The 18324-nt window shown below is 41.2% G+C and overlaps 1 protein-coding gene across 3 annotated transcripts in view; it reads right to left on the minus strand.

The window, feature by feature from the left end:
- Positions 1-18324, minus strand: part of ints1 (integrator complex subunit 1) — a 105003-nt gene that overhangs the window by 17394 nt on the left and 69285 nt on the right. For all 3 annotated transcript variants that reach the window (XM_080206441.1, XM_080206440.1, XM_080206442.1), the window contains exons 32-39: positions 17543-17702; positions 11227-11367; positions 9000-9177; positions 7969-8092; positions 5951-6081; positions 5370-5457; positions 3408-3655; positions 212-344 (exon numbers count right to left, since the gene is read on the minus strand). In XM_080206441.1, the coding sequence (XP_080062567.1) occupies positions 212-344; positions 3408-3655; positions 5370-5457; positions 5951-6081; positions 7969-8092; positions 9000-9177; positions 11227-11367; positions 17543-17702 (1203 nt within the window). The remainder of the gene's footprint in view (positions 1-211; positions 345-3407; positions 3656-5369; positions 5458-5950; positions 6082-7968; positions 8093-8999; positions 9178-11226; positions 11368-17542; positions 17703-18324) is intronic.

An 18324-nucleotide genomic window follows, 5' to 3' on the forward strand; every position in this document is an offset into this window, starting at 1 on the left:
GAAGGTGAAAAAACTGTAGAACTATGGAGAAAGAGCAGGGAAATGGAGCTACTTGAAGAGGTCTTTCAAAGTGCTGGCACAAGCAACCTTGGCTCCAGTGGTCTCCATCTGTTCAGTATGTTTCTGTGAAACCCTCACCACTATGACACTGATGTTGTTACGCTGTAAGGTGCAGTGCCTAAGGAGGAAACCATTCCTGAACACTTCATACCTTGCAGGTACTTCCATTAGCAGTGCCATCACTGCTCAGCACAGAATCCGGGAGATTGACGTGGCGGATAACCTCTGGAACATGCAAGTATATTTGAAGCAGTAGATTCTGACAGCGCTTGCCCATCACACTGCTGCATGCATTGAGGAGGAGACGAAAAAATATCATTCAATAACTGACCACTGTAATTGTCTTAACAAAACCGACAGGGTTATTGTATTATATACTAAAAAGAATATAGCCTGATTCACAACAGGCAGTATTTTATATCTACAGCAGTCCAAGAAACAATGGTTAAATAGGAGAAAGGAGGCATTTGCCATTTTGTGGCTGTAGTTCCAGCATTCTGAAAACCCACCATGTCACCTCAGCTAAAAAGGAAAGTACCACTTGGCTTATGAGTCCAGATAGTGCTCCCCATTCAAGCAGGTAAAGACAATTCCCTACTAGACTTATTGAATCCCCACAGTGCAGAAAGAGCCCATTCAGCCCAAACAGCCTGCACCGACAAGAATCCCACTCACACCCTATCCCCATAACCTCACGTATTTACCCTGCTAGTCCCTATGACGCTAAGGGGCAATTTAGCATGGCCAATCAACTAATCTCGCATATCTTTGGACTGTGAGAGGAAACTGTATCACACGGAGGAAATCCACACAGACACGGGGAGAATGTGCAGAGTCTGCACAGACGACGGCCTGAGGCCAGAACTGAACCCAGGTCCCTGGGCAACCACTGTGTTGCGCTAACTCTTGGAGTCTGACTGAGGAACTGTATATCGAAGCAAACACTTTCTGCAACTCAAATGTTTCCTGCTGTTTAATACTGAACAGAATTAAGTATTTAGAAAAGAACTGCAGTTATGCAGTAATCTACCTTTAGCACTGAAGCATGCAACTCCCAATTCCATTAGTCTATTAATTTGCATAATCCAACATCAACTCATTAAATTGTTCTTTGTACAGTTTTTCCTGTTATTCCACAATACAAGTTTCCCACTTATGGAGCTAGCAATGACTGCTACCTGTTTACTTGTCACAAATACACATACATTACTACATTAGTAGCTTCTGCCTCCCCCCAAATGGAAGTGTTAAATTTAGAAATAATGAGATATAGCATTCATATTTCTCGCATTTATCATTTAAATCCTTTGACACATTCAGACATGATAATCCTGTGTGAAGTTATGCTTCTTTCAAGCACATAAATTGACAATTCTTCAGAATAAAGTCACATTCAACTTTCAATTAAAATTTTAATTGAACACGACCCTAGAATCAATCTTTACTCAAAACCCCAGTGGTCAAATATTGGGTGGATGTTGATAATTTATTGCCTAATTAAACATTACATTCTGTAGATTAAGATAATGCATGTCTCAAGTTTGTCACTACTTAAGTTCCTGAAAAATTCATTTGAGGAAACACTTAATGCTGTATGCCTTGCATTAGTGTAAAGCTGCTTATCTTTCCTATGCCTCTGCAATCTTTGTCCCTGCCTGTCCAGAGATCTCATGCTGGGGTACAGCTCCCTGGGAGCCCACGGTGTTCCTGTACCTCACCCAATTTGTCAACTTTCAATTTAATAGTGGTAACACTCTCACCTCTAAGGCAAAAGGTTGTGGGTTCAAGCTCCACTCAACAGATATGATAAGTGTGTGTGGTGATAATGTACTATTGGTATATTTTATGTTGAAGGGAAATGTTTTGAAGTTCAGTTTTTTTCTACAGGCAGTCAGCAAATCTGGGGGAATGCAGCTCAGATGCTGGCAGAGCAGGATAATTATTCATTTTAACCATGCTGTGTTTACTAAAATGGGGCTAATGGACTTTTGTTTACAAAAAAAAGGTCCCCTGCAGGTTTTGATTAAAGAAATGGAATGTGGGTTTAGGTAGGCAGGATTAAGTGATAATACAATTAATGGAAGGAGCTAGGTTGTATAGCAGAGAGAAAAACAGCTTTCAGTTCTAGCTGGGGTTTGTTTAAAAACAGAGGTCCACAAGCTACTCTGAAAATCAAAATCTCTCTGAAAGCTTCAAGACTGTGTACGCTCCTTATACCAAGTATACTTATCATTGCTATCTGCATTTAAAGTTGAATTTTAACTCAGTAAGAGAATGTTATTTATTTGGTACTGAAACAGTCATAAGTTAGAAATTAAAGTTACTTCCTTTCATTTTTTAAAATATTGTTCAATTGCTAATTATTACGCTGTTTCCTTTGTTAGAGTTATATTTAAACTACGTCATGAGTAAAGCTTGTTTCGATAAAACATCCCTAATTTGTCAGTGGAATTACTCTTGGATTGGAGCATCCTATCCTTGCATTTAAGGCAAAATAGAAAAGTTGTTGGAATCTAGTCTGGTTTCCTAACATAATTTCGGACTCTGGTCCAGGACCCTAACACATGTAATCAAGGCCAACACTACAGTACATTACTGAGGGAGCGCTGTGTTGTCAGCATTTTCAAATTAGATGTTAAACTGAGGCTCCGTCTGTCTGCTCAAGAGGACATAAATAATCCTGTGATGCTACTTTGAAAACCAGTTAGGGAGTTCTTCCGTTGCCCTGGACAATATTTATTCCTCAATTAACACTTCAAAAAAAAAGCCTATCGCTATTACATTGTTGTTCGTAAGATCTTGTGATCTAATTCAATACAACTTTTCCTATAGTGGATACACTTCAATAAATGCTCTATTGGCTGTAAAATGGTTTGGGACTTGAAAGGTGCTCTACGAATGCATGTGCTTTGTTTTAAGTGTTCCTAGATTGTGAACTTGTTTTACCATAGAGGATGATATCACAAGCTGTGCCCAACTTGCTGGATATATCAAGGCCCCCACTGCCAACCTACACAAGTCTCCAAAGAAAAATGACAAGCAGCCTTTTCAGTCCTAGAGAAGACAGTAAAAGTCAGTGCTGTCAAAAATTAATATTATTGTAATCAAAATATAAAATGGGCCATGCAATGTCTCAGTATTTGCTATACAATGTTCTGACGTGTCCTTGTATCCACTTAGCACCTAAGGAATGATTATTTATCCCTAATGTGTGGCATTCAGCCAAATGCTGTGGGTACCTTCTGATATGGTGTGTTAAAATGAACTGTAGCAAATCACTGGAAAGTTGTACAAGGTACCAGACTATCAAATGGTCAACAATATGAACACTCATTTTTTAAATTTACCTGTCTCCCCATTGTTTGATACAACTGATCAAGTACTCGGTCACTTTCTTGACATTATCCAAGTTACCATGACAACAGCTGAGCAGCAAAGGGAGCCGTGACTGGATGAGGGTCCCCGTGACATCCTCATCAGATTTCTTAGCATGTGACCCATTTTGGTTTCTCACTTCAGACTCTGAAAGAATGATATCCACCAGGCTGATGAGTTCCGCCTTTTTCAAGCGCAGGACATACTCCTCGGTGTGTTTCTAAAATAGCAGAGTAAATACATGGTAACTACAGACCCAAATCTGATGGTTATGTTGAAGCACATCAATGATACTTGGCCCTGATTTTACTGGCATGGCCGCCCCAAAATCAGGGTGGGCGAGGCTTGCAGAACGGAATTCCCTGTTGGCATTGGACGCCATCTCACAAGCCTTGGGCGGCCATGCCAGTAAAAACAGGGCCTTTGTTGGATGAACAAAGACAAGAGCTGTTTGTGGGAATATGCTGTGTGCAATTTGGTTGCTGTGTTTCCTACATCACAACAGTGACTATACTTCATTGGCTATAATGTGCTTCTGTACAAGTTTAACACAACTTCTCTGCTTTTCAATTCTATTCCACTAGAAATTAATCCGAGTTATCATTGTTGAGACAGTCAGAAAACTACTTGCACAGGGCCCTATGCTCATCCACAGTGGATTAGTGAGACTAATATTCATCTGTAGGTCACTGATAAGTCAGAAGCTACAACAGAAGATTCTCTATCATTCAACTGGACAGCAATTTTGTAATGTGCTAGTAATTAAGTAAAATATTCCAAGGCACTGTGGATGTCTGTCTAGATTTTCCTGGTCAAGGGTGTTATAGGATATGGAGTTAAGATACAGATTAGCAATGATACTACTGAATCAGGGAGCAAGTTCAGCATGTTGGATGGCCTGCTCCTTCCTCTGTGAGATCTTCCTTCTCACTGCGAGTGGTGCCTATGAACAAGTTATAATCTTGCTGCTGGAATTTCAAACTCACAATGCAGAATGGGAAAATTTTGCAAAACACCATATTCCAGAATTGCTTCCAATTGAAAGGCCAGTGACCTGAAACCTTAACTCTGTTTCTTTCCAGAGATGTTGCTGGGCCTGTTGAGTATTTTTAGTATTTTTTGTTTTAGCTTCCACTGGAGATTGCTCCCAGGTTACATCCAGCAAAAGCCAGCAACATGGGAACACAGGAGGTCATTTAGCCTCTGAAGCATGTTCCATCATTTAAACAGTAAAGTTTGTTTATTAGTCACAAGCAGGCTGACATTCACACTGCAATGAAGTTACTGTGAAAATTGTCACCCTCCGGCGCCTGTTCAGTGTACACTGAGGGAGAATTTAGCAAGGCCAATGTGCCTAACCTGCACATTTTTGGACTGGAGGAGGAAACTGGAGTACCCGGAGAAAACCCATGCAGATACGGGGAGAATGTCTGTGGAGTTTGCACAGTCATCCAAGTCGGAAATCAAACCCAGGTCCCTGGCACTGTGAGGCAGCAGTGCTAACCCAATGCCACCGTGCTGACTTAAAAGAATTTTGTCAATCTGTATCTTAACTCTACCTACAAAGATATGGTTTCATATCCCTTTATCTAACAAAAATTGTACTGATCTCATTTTGAAATCTTTAATGAATCTTCAGCAGCGTCAATGGCTTTGAGAGGGAAAAAGTTGTTTTCTACAGTCCCTTTTATGGAGAAATGCATCGTGAGAGCTCTAATTTTAAATCTATAATGCTCTAAGGTTAATCCAGTGACTCTGTATGGTTGGCAGAACGTATTTTTCTACTTAAACAGATTTAATCCAGACCTCTGAGAACAAACCCAACAATCTACAAAATCTCTATGGTTCGCCTCTCACCAAACAGCGCACTTTTCAAATTCACTGTCAGTGAATGAAGACAGTTACTGGCGCACGTCATCTCTGGTGAATCCTACCTGTGGAGTTCTTTGGTCACGTCCTTGCCAGATTCTTGGAATGTGTACACAAGCCCAGAGAAAATCCAGACACGCTGTGGGGTCAAGCCTGCAATTAAAAAGAAAGTAATTCAGGCAATTGGCATCAGAAAGAAGGGAAGAAGGAGAAGGAGAAGAAAGAGAAGGAAAAGAACGAGATGGAGAAAGAGAGAGAAACAACTGCTGCACTAATTGCTCACTTTACTTAAACATATTCCTTGTTCTCAGGAACGCTATGAAATTATAACAACTGGGACAGGTCAGGAAATCATGACTTCTTTTAAAGAGACTGACCATGGCAATCGTCTCTCAAGAATTGACACTGTTCCACTAAGCTTTATTTAGCACCCGTGTCCATGGGTCAGTGCCTGTGTTCAGGCATCTGTATCTTCATGTATATGTGAACGTATTGTACATTCGTTTGAAATTAATCGACAAAATCGCAAACTATTTAAACTTTCCCTTCAACCACACAAGTGTCATAACCATTGTTCAGAGAGCCCAGCTCCCCTTTTATCTGCCTGCACTGTTTCACCCACTTGAGCACTGCCGGTATAACTCACCTGAGCTCCCCATGCTTACTCAGCAGACTGCTAATGCATCGGTGCACTGTGGTCCAGTTTGACTGGTGGATGAGGACAGCCAAAAGGTAGGGTCGGAATGAAAGCAGCTGCAATCCTAGCTGATCTGTCACCTGGAGGCAATGTAGAGTTTAATCATACTAACAAAGGCCCAAAGATACCTTGTGTCCCGAGTATCTAACAACACAAAAGTTACTTTTTTAAAAACATTCATTCGCGGAATGTGGTATCACTGGCCGGGTCAGCATTTGCTGCTCATCCCAAATTATCCTAGAATGGAGTGGTTTATTAGGATATTTCAGAGGATATTTAAGAGTCAATTACATCACTGTGAATCTGGAATCACATGTAGGCCAGGCCAAGTAATGATGGCAGATTTCATTCCCTAAAGGAAATTAGTTAACCAGATAAGTTCTTATGACAACATTCATGGTCATCAGTAAACTTTTAATCCCAGATTTTTATTGAGTTCAAATTTCACCATCTGTGGTTGAAATTCAAATCAGTGTCCCCAGATCATTTCTCTGGGTCTCTGGATGACTAGTCCATGACAATACCAATACACCACCACCTTCCCTCATTGAACAAGGTCACATTTTAAAACTTCTATCATTTTACCATTCATTCTACTCCTAACACAATGACAAATTCACTTTCAAAATTAGTGTGATCACAAACAGACTTGATCAATATTGTGATGACTACTTTTACATAACAATGGGATGTTTATTTTGACACTCCATTCGTAACCTCCTGAGATACTGAGTGTAGACAGAATGCCAATACGGTGACAGCTCCTGGGATTGTGGGCTGGTTTTAGTGGCTTGAGGGTGGCAATAATTTTGGAATAGCGCTAGATTTCTGGGATTATCCCAGTGCCAATGATGTTGGAGGTGAGTACGATGAGCCCTCATCCAGCCACTTGGCATTGATTCTTGAGGAATATTGGATAGAGTCACTGATCCTGACGATCTGTTCAGACCTGACTGTCAGTGCTCAGCTCACCTCTTCAGCAGTGAAAGCAACTGAAATGAAAGTGTGTGTAGAGTGGCTTTCTGCAGAGAGCTTTTCTCACTCTGTGCTTACTTTCAATGGTGGTTGTTGCCTTTGAGTTTTTAGGACTCAGGTCGCAATGGCATCTGCACTGACCTTTGGTACTTTGTGTCGGAGCAATGAACGTGAGAAATCCTGGTTTTCACAATGTTTCCCTTAATCTATCCTCATCTACACTCTTGTTTACAATGGGATGTGATGCTCATTAAACTTAATCAGGTCATCATATTATCTATATGATACAAAATATACGCAAAGAATTGGGTGAATCTTGCGAATCTCCCAGGGATGAAGTGGAGTTGAGAGTCAGAACTAAAGGTGAACAGAGTGCATTGCACCATGATACAAACTCTGTCAAAGAATATTTTTAGTAGCAGCAACTAACTATTACACAGCATCCAGTTATAGAGCAGGGATTAAAATATTTCAAAATGCATTCACTTTCTTCAATAGGGCTAAGCTTACCAGACCACCTTTCGCCATAGTAGACGGATGGGTGACTGAGAGCTGAAATGCCAGTGTTGGCCATGTTTCTGCTGGCAGCTTGCAAACATTCACAATGGTCAGCTTGCCCATCTCATTGCAATGGAGAACCGTAAACTGTCTGATGGTGGGATTTCTTCACTCTCAGTGATCAGGTCAGCTGGATGTATGTGGTCATACCACAGCTTGCGTGACAAATTCTGCACAGGAACAGGGCCCAACACTAGATCTGGGAAGTAAGTAGGAAGCAAATTCGATTCCCCAGCACCAACACCCTTTAGTTTGTTAATCACAAAAACTTCCCCTAACTGGCTTGGGGAAGTGCGAGCTCAATGAATGCACACAACTGAAGCAGAAACACTCCAGGGTTAATGACTCTGCTGATGTTCATTCAGTTAATTAGGCGTGGCTGTTGGCTCCTTGGTATATTCCCTTCAAGTTTCTCGTACCTCATTAATTTTTACCTTGTGATCGGCAAACAGGAGCCTCTGTTGTTGATCTGAGCAGCAGGAAATGACCTCGGGGTCCAAGAGCTCAGACCAATCTATAAACAGCCCTGACGCTGACACAGGCTTCAGCTTCTCCACACTACATAAACAAAAAGAGAAACAAAACTGGACATAAGCTGCAGACTAACATGGAGGTATCAGAAGGATTTATAGTTAGTAGTGTGGGGAGGGTCCTAGACGAAATGGTCTATAACAATAGCTAACACTTTCCCTGTGAATCAAACAAAGTCATCTACAGAGTGAGATGTTATGTCACTTAGATTTCCAGTGTTCAGTCAAAAATAGAAATTAAAAAGACTAGAGACTGCAATATTTGGAAGAAAAAGGTAGGTTAATGAATAGGATGGGGTGCCATCAGTTTTAATAAAGGTTGCCCATCTGAAATTTCTTTCAGCCACTGACGAACCCCCGTGTCTGCAACCAGCACTACTGCTTCTAAAGCTAGAGATTATAGGCCCCCATGCACACGAAAGAGGTGTAGCAATTTTCTCAGGTGGTCGCCCTCCAATTGGGAGCAGTAACAGGCCTTGAAGTTGGGATGAGCTGGCCTCACTCAGGATGGAAAGGACAGCAGTTTCAGTTAAAGAAAGGGATTCTCAAATCTTCAACTCTCAGTGCCAGCAGTTCAAGAACCAAGTGCTGATTTGAAAAAGATCCATCGCTTTCTGTGATTGTCAGCTGGTGAAGGACTTACCACAGTCAGCAACAGTACTGCTACCTTGAAGTGGGTTTACCAATGCCTTTTTTTCCTTATCGGCACAGCAAACCATCACCTGGAGGACAAGGTGTTAAATAGCTCAACACTGTGTCCATGAATAAGCTTCAGCCTCCCATTTCTTACAGTGCTGGACACATACTTCTCACTCTCAATGGTGCTGACTAAACACCTTCAGTTCAACCTTCTGCGTTGGCCAGTCATCATAATCTCCAACCACATCCTCGCCCCACCCCCTCATCCATTCTCCACATTGTTTCTCTGAACATACCAGTCACCATCAATCTCCATCTTTATTCCTGACTCTTCTTCCTGTTGAAGGAGCCTGGTTATCAGGGCCACTGAATCTGTACCAGCCTGCGGTGCCTCTGTTTCCGAGTTGGCAGTGAGGATAAGAGTCAGGAGTTCCTCCAGGTAGGGAGATCGCATCTCGATTAAATCTTTCAAAACTGTTGGATTGAGAGAATTTTGATGAGGTAATATTCATTAACAGAGTAGAAATTAAAAAAAAACAGTAAGAGTATTAATTGTTGAACTACATGCAAGGCACCAAATATACTTTAGAGAGTACACCATTACTAGTGTTAAGAAATAAAGAGCATTAAGTCTATTTTAAAGACAGTTTTGTTCATGTATTTTCAGTGTTTTATTGCCTACATAGCAAGCAAAAAGGCTATGAATGAAAGACAAATAAATCCTCCTAGCAGCATAGTGACTAACATTACCCATTGTGCTACTGACCCAGAGACAAGACAAATTGCATCAGATACTTAACACTCATAACATTCTTTGATTTTAAATTAATAACATTTTACACATTTTTTAGCCTATTATATTTTCTCTTTTAAAACAACATTCTGGATTTATTACAGACACGCACGTGCAAATTGTGACTGAACCAGTTCATTGTATGGATCGCACACAAACACAGGATGCTCATATTTTGTTTCCAGGCAGAACACCCCGATCTTTTGTTCACTACATTAGCTGCCTTCCACATTGTTAAGACATGGCTAGTTTCTCCAAGGTCTCTTTCCTGTCTCCCTTTGTTAATTAGGCTCAGCTGTGCCTCTAAATTGCAAAGAATTATTGTGCATTTGATTTGGTTACTAAATCCGATAGGGAAATGAGAAATTTCTTCACTCACTGAGTGGTTAGAATGTGAAACTCACTCCTACATGAAGTAGTTGCTGCAAATAGATACTTTCAAAAAGAAAACTGGATGAGTACACATGAGAGAAAAATGGAATAAAAAGACGTGGAAAATTTGAGGTGAGGAAGGGAATGGGAGGTGACTCATGGAACACAAAGACAAGTTGGACTGAATGGCCTGTTCTTGTGCTGTATATTCCCATACTTCTGGTTTCACAGTATGGTTATTTTTAGATGTGATGCATTAAAGGCCTAAGGAGCTGTATTTCACATCCCGGTCTAGTTCTACCAAGCAATCAGATGAATAAGCTAGAGCAAGGAACAATTTGGAGTTAGTAATCAGAATATGGTTCCATCTGCAATCATATTTACTTATGATTAATCTATGTTAGTGGACTAAGTGAATGCAAGTTCAAGTTCCACCATAGAGTTTGAGAAGGAGATCAGGTTATAGAATATTTAGAAATAAAAACTGATGTCATAAAGCTGTTGGACTGGTTCAATAATGTCCTTTAGGGAAAAAAACATGCTCTTCTTACCTGGTCTGGATCTTATTGATTCCATTCCCACAACAAGGTGATTGGTTCCAAACTGACCTTCCCAAACATCTCTTCGTTCATAGAAAAGCCAAAGAAGAGATGGGGAGTTCTCTCTGGTGACTTTGGGCTAATACTTGCCCCTCAATCAATGTCACATTGCTGTTTGTTGGAGCTTGCACTATGAACCACAGAGTCCCTACAGTGCAGAAGGAGACCATTCGGCCCATCAAGTCTGCACTGACTCTCCAAAGGAACATCTTATCCAGGCCCATTCTCCTACCTTATCCCCGTAATCCTGCACATTTACCTTGGCTAACCAACTCACCTACACATTCCTGGACAGAATTTAGCATGACAAATCTATGTAAACTGCACATCTTTGGGCTGTGGGAGGAAACTGGAGCACCCAGAAGAAACCCACTCAGACACGAGGAGAATGTGCAAACTCCACACAGTCACCCAAGGCCAGAATCGAACCTGGGTCCCTGGTGCTGTCTGGCAGCAGTGCTAAGCACTGTGCCAAATTGTACTGTGCAAATTGTCTGCCATGTTGCCCACAGTAGAACGCTGACTGCACTTCAAAAAGTGCTTTATTGGCTGAAAGGTGCTATATATATGCAAGATCTTTCTTGAATTCAGTTAGCCAGCATAGAGCAGGACAAACCTGGGACTCCCCTGTTCTGTATTAGGCAATACATTTACCATCAGTTTTAACTTAGCTGCTGTTGATCCAGAACTTTAATTCCATCCAATTACTAATTCAGTACCAGATAGGCTGTGTATGGCATGATATTTCTAAGTCCATACCTCTTGCTTTTAGCTCTGGCTCCACATTGCACTTCTCTCCAGCTTTCAGAGCCGATATTATTCCCCGCACTGCTGAATCAATCAGCTCCTGGTCCAGCCGATAGGTTAGGTGTTCCGCCAGGTGCCGGAAACCAGCTCTTACTGTGTGAAACATAATCCAATATGTATTCTGAGCCATAACACAACAGTAACACTACAAGTAACAAGAGAAAGTTACAAGCTGAGGTCTGTGGTACAGAGAGTATTTGTATTGATGCTATCAGCCAAACCCTTGCTTAGGTTGGGCTTGTAACATGAGATATGTCAGATTGGGTGAGATGTAGTAAAATAGGAGGAAGCTCTGGTGGACCATAAAAATGAGCATAGATTAGGTGGGCTGAATGGCTTGTTTCCATGCTGTATATTTTTGGAATCTCAACTACTGGTTGGAAATAAGGACCTTCATGTACTTAACACTATATAATTTTATTTAAACCATAAAGGCCATTGCAAGGATCAGTGACTCAGCAACTGCACTGCGAGGTACAGAAGTATATTGACTAAAAAATATAGTGATAGGTGTTTAGGTTTTAAATACCCGGACATCGCAAGGGATGTTTTTTGAAATTGCAATCTGAAGGATCATAAGGAACATATGATCCTTCAGATAACACAAACTTTCCAAATAGTTTTAGATTTCTTTTCTTATTTAACACCTTTGGATGAACTCCCTGGCTGGTTTGTTGGGTTTAAAATGTTACCTGGTACAGCTCTGCACCACACAGACCAACTAGAGGTGCCTTTTCTGAACTAATTGGAGTTAGCTAATTGCAGCTAGGGTAACAGAGGATTGCTAGAAATATCCTTGGTCTTGGGAGGAGGAGCAGCAGGAAAAAAAGTGAAAGAGGTGAAGAAAAAAAGAACAGCAACTATTCCAGCTTCAGGCATTTATCCATCACCCCCATTAGATTAGAGCTTGTGGCAGAACATCAAGTGAGGCTATGCCTGAGATTGGCACACTATTAGAATCATAGAACCTTACAGTGCAGAAAGAGGCCCTTCGGCCCATTGAGTCTGCACCGAACACAATCCCACCCAGGCCCTACCCCCATATCCCTACATATTATACCCACTAATCCCTCTAACCTATGCATCCCTGGATACTGAGGGGAAATTTCTTAGCACAGCCAATCAACCTAACCCCCACATCTTTGGGCTGTGGGAGGAAACCGGAGTACCCGGAGGAAACCCACGCAGACACGAGGAGAATGTGCAAACTCCACAGAGACAGCGACCTGAGCTGGGAATCGAACTCAGGATCCTGGAGCTGTGAAGCACAGTGCTAAACACTGTACTACCATGCCGCTCAAGGAAGGGACCCATTTGGTGTTTTGTCCTTTAGGATACAAATCTTACTAGCAAAGTAGTCTTAACAGAGGCCACAAACAGCCTGGTCTTCTGGTTAAACAACACAATGATTACATTTAAATCTGAACTGTCTTACAATTCAGGCACAGCTAAATACAAACCTATCTACAACGTAACCATGAGAGGCACATTATATGCTTGGTTCATCTAACCATCAGCAGCACCTGCTTGAACCACCGATGAAAAATGTTTAGAGAGCGTGAATCTTTTTGATACTGACTGAATGATCTGGTACAAAATGTACAACGGTCACAGAACGTAATGTAGCCAGAAAGATACAACCAGGGTGATATTATGAGATAATTAAGTCAGTTGAGCCCAATGTCCGCAGCATTGATTTTCTGCAGTAAAGCCCCAGTCCATCCTAAGGGTACTACCTACAGAAATTTCATTTAACATTTAATAAATTTGCATTACTAACACTCCAGGACATCTAGGACACTCATGTTTGATAGCTTTAGCTCAAGATGCTCTTGCCTCTGAGTCAGAAAGTTGCAGATTCATGACCCACTCCAGAGACTGGAGCACTGAATCTGGGCTGAGACTCTCAGTGCTTCAATGCTGCAGGTGCAGCCATTTGAAACCATTATATTTTAAACCAAGGCCCTGTAGGTAAACATAAAAGATCCCACAACAATATTTCAAAGAAAGACAGGACACTTTTCCTGGGTTTCTTGCCCAATAGTTCTCCTTTAAGCAATGCCTTAAATAGATTATCTGGTCATTATAACATTGCTGTTTTGTGGGATCTTGCTGTGTGCAGATGGTCATGGTTTCTACATTACAACAGTGATGGGTTTTAACTTAGCATTTTGCTCTCATGCCCACGTCTGTCCTTGGTCTGCTGCAGTGCCCCACTGAAGTTCAACACAAGGCTGGAGGAACAGTATCTCATCTTCTGGATAAAGTCTTAGAGGTTTACAGTATGGAAACAGGCCCTTCAGCCCTTTCTTTTAACCACTAAGCTGGTTCCAATTGCCTGCATTTGGCCCATATCCCTCTATACCAATCTCACCCACATAACTGTCCAAATGTTTTTTAAAAGACAAAATTGTACTCGCTTCCGCTACTATCTCAGGCAGCTCGTTCCAGACACTTATCACTCTCTGTGTGAAAAAATTGCCCCTCTGGACCCTTTTGTATTTCTCCCCTCTCACCTTAAACATATGCCCTCTAGTTTTAAACTCTCCTATCTGGGCACAATGGGCACATTGCAGCCCTTGGGACTCAACGTTGAATTCGGAAGCTTTAGACTGTGGCCATTCTCCTCTGTCTTAAATCCCTTTTTAAAAATATCCCATACATGTTTTGCCTTGATGCACCCTCACCACACCAGGCCATTTGTCTTTTGTTCTTGAAGTTGCTACATTTTGTTGTAATCTCTCACAGTCACACTTCAAAATCTAACACATCCTCCCTCTCTTCAGTTCTGTCAAAGAGCCAAATGGACTTAAAACATCAACCCTGCTTTCTCTCCTCACAGATGCTGACAGACCCGTTGAGCTTTTCTAGCAGCCTCAGTCCTTGCTCCAAAAGTACTTAGCTGGCTGTAAATGTAAAGCACTTTGGGCATTTTTCATTTGACATGGACTACATCCTCTATCTAACATCACACTAAAATGAGCCAAGACTAGTCCGAAGGGTGCAGGCGAGGAAGGTTGAATGAAATTATTTTCCATAAAACCACATTCTTTAATACCCAATTTCAAATTTTAGGGACTGAAAAACTGCACGTACATCCTGGGCAAATGGATTTGCCAAGATCAGAAAGGAACAGACTTCCACAGATAGTATTTTGAGCCCAATTAATTGTAAAGGAGGGGTTGATGTGCTGTGTAAAAGCAGTGCCACAAGTACATCAAGTGACCTAGCAAGACCTGGGGAAGCTGCAGTCAGTGACCAGAGTTGCTAATCGGCAAATTTCCCATTCAGTTTCACTAATTGTTCTGTCTTTGTGTGTCTGAGGCTGACAGGAAGCTGAGTTATCTGGCAGCTCCCAGCTGGTTGTTTAGAAAAAGTGGGCTGTTTCAAAGCTGATTATTTTTAAAATTCTCCTGGGATGGAAAGGAAAAGGTGGAATTCCCTCTTATTAAGTCATTCCTGCCCACTTCAATGATCTGGGTCACTCAGTTTGTCACAGTTCAGGGACAGCAAGTCGGCACTCTCCACTCCACTTTCCTGCTAATGCCGCTCTGAGGCAGGTTTCCTGGAGACAGGCGAGGGCAAACCCTTCTTCTAACATTCCCTTTCTCCAGAGGGAGAGCGCCAAATCTGCTCCGTCATAATGACCCATGCAGGACAAGATGCTGAACAGAACAGGGGAAATGGCCAGCAGCACTGGTGTCAGTGCAGGGTGAGGACCAGCCCATTGCAGAAATAGAACACAGCTTGCAGAATGGACAACTTGTGTAAACAAGCTAGTTGTGGTTCAACAGGGACAGTTTATCTTCAATTCATCACCTCCTGTGTTTAATTTCCACTTCAGAGATTTAAAGATAAAATCCAGCCTAACACTGTTGTGCCAGAACTCAGTAAGTGCTGTCTTTTGGACGAAACATTAAATGGGGTCCTCAGCTATCCTCTTAAGCAGCCATAAAAGATCCAGGAACAGAGCAGAGGAGTTTTCCTCTGGTCATTTATCAGATTGCTATATGTGGAATTTTGCTGTGTGCAAATTGGCTTCTGCATTTCCTATGACAGTAAGTACGTTTGAGGACTTTGTTGTCTGCACTGCACCTTGGCAAGTCCTTCTGCCATAAGAGTGCTGAATAAACACAAGTTCTTTTTCTTACATGAACATACAAATTAGGAGCAGGAATAGGCCACTCGGCCCTTTGAGTCTGCTCCATCACTCAATAAGATAAAATTTAAAGTTTAAATATAATGGATGATCTGATTGTAACTTCAAGCCTACATTCCTGCCCCCACCCAATAATCCTTTACCCCCGGGTAATCAAGAATCTATCCAGCACTGCCCTAAAAATATTCAAAGACTCTACTCCCACTGCTTTTTGAGGAAGAACGTTTCAGAGACTTCTGGCCCTCAGAGAAAAAACATTCTCTTCATCTCTGGCGTAAATATGCAATTTGTTACTTTTAAATGGCGACTCCTAGTTCTAGGTTTGCAAGAGGAAAATCCTCTCCATATCCACCCTGTCAGTTACTCACTGGATCCTAAAGATTTTGATCAAGTCACCTCTTACTCTTCTAAAACTGTGGATACAAACCTAACCTCTCCGGTCTCTCCTCAAAAGACATCCTACCCGTTCCTGGATTAATCAAGTAAACATTCTCTAAACTGCTTCTAATACAGTTACATCTTTCCTTAAATAAAGAGACCAATACTGTACACAATACCCCAGATGTGGTCTCACCAAAGTCCTGTGCAACTGAAGAATAATCTCCCTATTTCAGTAATCAATTCCCCTCACAATAAATGGTAATATTCTATTAGCTTTTCTAATTACTTGCTGTACCTGCATACTAGCCTTTTGTGATTCATGCACCAGGGCGCTCGATCCTTCTGCATTCCCTTACCATCTAGATAATAAACTTTTTATTCTTCTTGCCAAAAATTGACAATTTCACATTTTACCCATATTATGCTCCATTTGCCAGATTTTTGCCCACTCACCTTACCTATCAATGTCCCTTTGTAGCCTCCTTATGTCCTCTTCATAATTTACTTCCCTACCTATCTTTGTGTCATCTGCAAATTTAGCAACCATACCTTCAATCTCTTCTTCCAAGTCATTTATATAAATTATAAAAAGTTGAGGCCCTAGCACAGAACCTTGTGGCATATCATTTATCAAATCCTGCCAACCAGAAAAAGATCAATTTATGCTAACCCTATGTTTCCTGTTAAATCTTCTATGTCAATATGTTACCCCTTATACTTGTGAGCTTTTACTTTATGCAATAACCTTTGATGTGGCAATTTATCAAATGCCTTCTAGAAATCTAACTACAGTACATCTACCAGTTCCCCTTTGTCCATAACATGTGACTCATTCAAAGAACTCCAATAAATTGATCAAATATAATTTCCCTTTCACAAAACCATGTTAACTGCCTGATTGCTTTGAATTTTTCCGAGTGCCCTATTCTAACAGCTTTAATAATGACTTCTAATATTTACTAGGCATTAGGTTAACGGGCCTATAATTTCCTGCTTTCTGTCTCCCTCCTTTTTTGAATAAATTTGTTATCTTCTAATGGAATACTTCCTGAATCTAGGGAATTTTGGAAAATTAAAATCAATGCATCAACTATCTGGCTAGACACTTCTTTCAAGATCTTAAAGTCCATTCAGACCAGGGGATTTATTAGTGCACAGACCCAACAATTTGCCCAATACCATTTCCTTAGTGATTGTAATTATCCAGAGTTCACCATTCCCTTCCATTCCCTGATTTACAGCTATTTCTGCAATATTACTTGTATCCTCTATAGTAATGACAAATGCAAAGTGCCTGCTTAATTCATCTGCCATAGCCCTACTTTCCATTACCAATTCCCCAGACTCACTTTCTGTAGGATCACCACTTACATTGTTAACTCTTTTCTTATTTAAATATATATAGAAACTCTTACTATCCATCTTTATATTACTGGCTTTCTCTTGTACTCTAGTTTTCTCCTTCCTTATCAATCCTTTTGACATTCTTCTATATTCTTTCCAATCTTCTGGCCTGCCAGTCGTCTTTGTACAAACATGTATTTTGTTTAAGTTTAATACTGTTTTTAACTTTTTTAGTTAACCACAAATGATAGTCTTGCTATTGAGGAACATGGGCAAAGAGTCAGGGTTCAAGACAAGTAAGGCAATTAATTAGTGGTTAGTTGAAGCCCTGAGTTTTAAAGGTTTAAATGTGTATTAGCCAGACATGCAGAGATGATACAGTACTGTCGCCCATCCTGTGCTTCAGCGAGCACTGAGCAGCTAGGGATTTCAGTAATGCTCTAAGTGGGCCCTCCTCCACTGCTGGGTTCTCCAACCACGTCCGCATCTGCATCACCACATTGTAGAATAAGGACACAGCGGCAGAGTCCTCTGGCATGCTCCTCTGTGAATCAAAGAAAACGAGGCATCAGTTTTTTCAAAATATACAAGCATGCAAATTTACTTGCATAAAGAAACACATCTTTTGGTACAAAGAAGGTTGGGACAGAGTACAGAATAGTAAACCAATGGCGCTGTCCAAATTAATTGGGTCATATTGAAAAGGGTACAGCGGTGGCAATCTGCAGCATTAGGCTTTTCCCCTTTACTCTGCGTGTTTCAAGTCCCAGTCTCTCACACAGAGAATGGCTGCATGAACAAGGTACCAGAGAACTGGTACTGAAGGCTTCAACATCTGTAAGGGCTGAAGTAGCTCCTGACTGTAAAACAGACCAAACAAGTTTACAGCCCCAAGCTGTCCAGCACTGCTAAGTATTCTCGGAGTGGTTCACCAAATTCTATTAGTGAAACAGATGCCCGACTTCAGCCAGCTACAACCTGCATAGATAACTAAGCAGCATTCTGCTGGGGAGTGGAAAAAGAGAAGTCTGGTGTAAAGGGGTTGAGCAGAATTATTTGGCATTGAGATATTAGATATTTAAGAATACGCTTTCAAACTTTGAGTCACCAACACTTTGGGAGGGTTTGCTGAGACCTCAGAGCTGCTGAAGATATGCATTGGCCTT

The sequence above is a fragment of the Carcharhinus amblyrhynchos genome, chromosome 18 (genome assembly GCF_965287045.1).
Source record: "Carcharhinus amblyrhynchos chromosome 18, sCarAmb.v2.hapA, whole genome shotgun sequence".
NCBI classification, from domain to species: domain Eukaryota; kingdom Metazoa; phylum Chordata; class Chondrichthyes; order Carcharhiniformes; family Carcharhinidae; genus Carcharhinus; species Carcharhinus amblyrhynchos.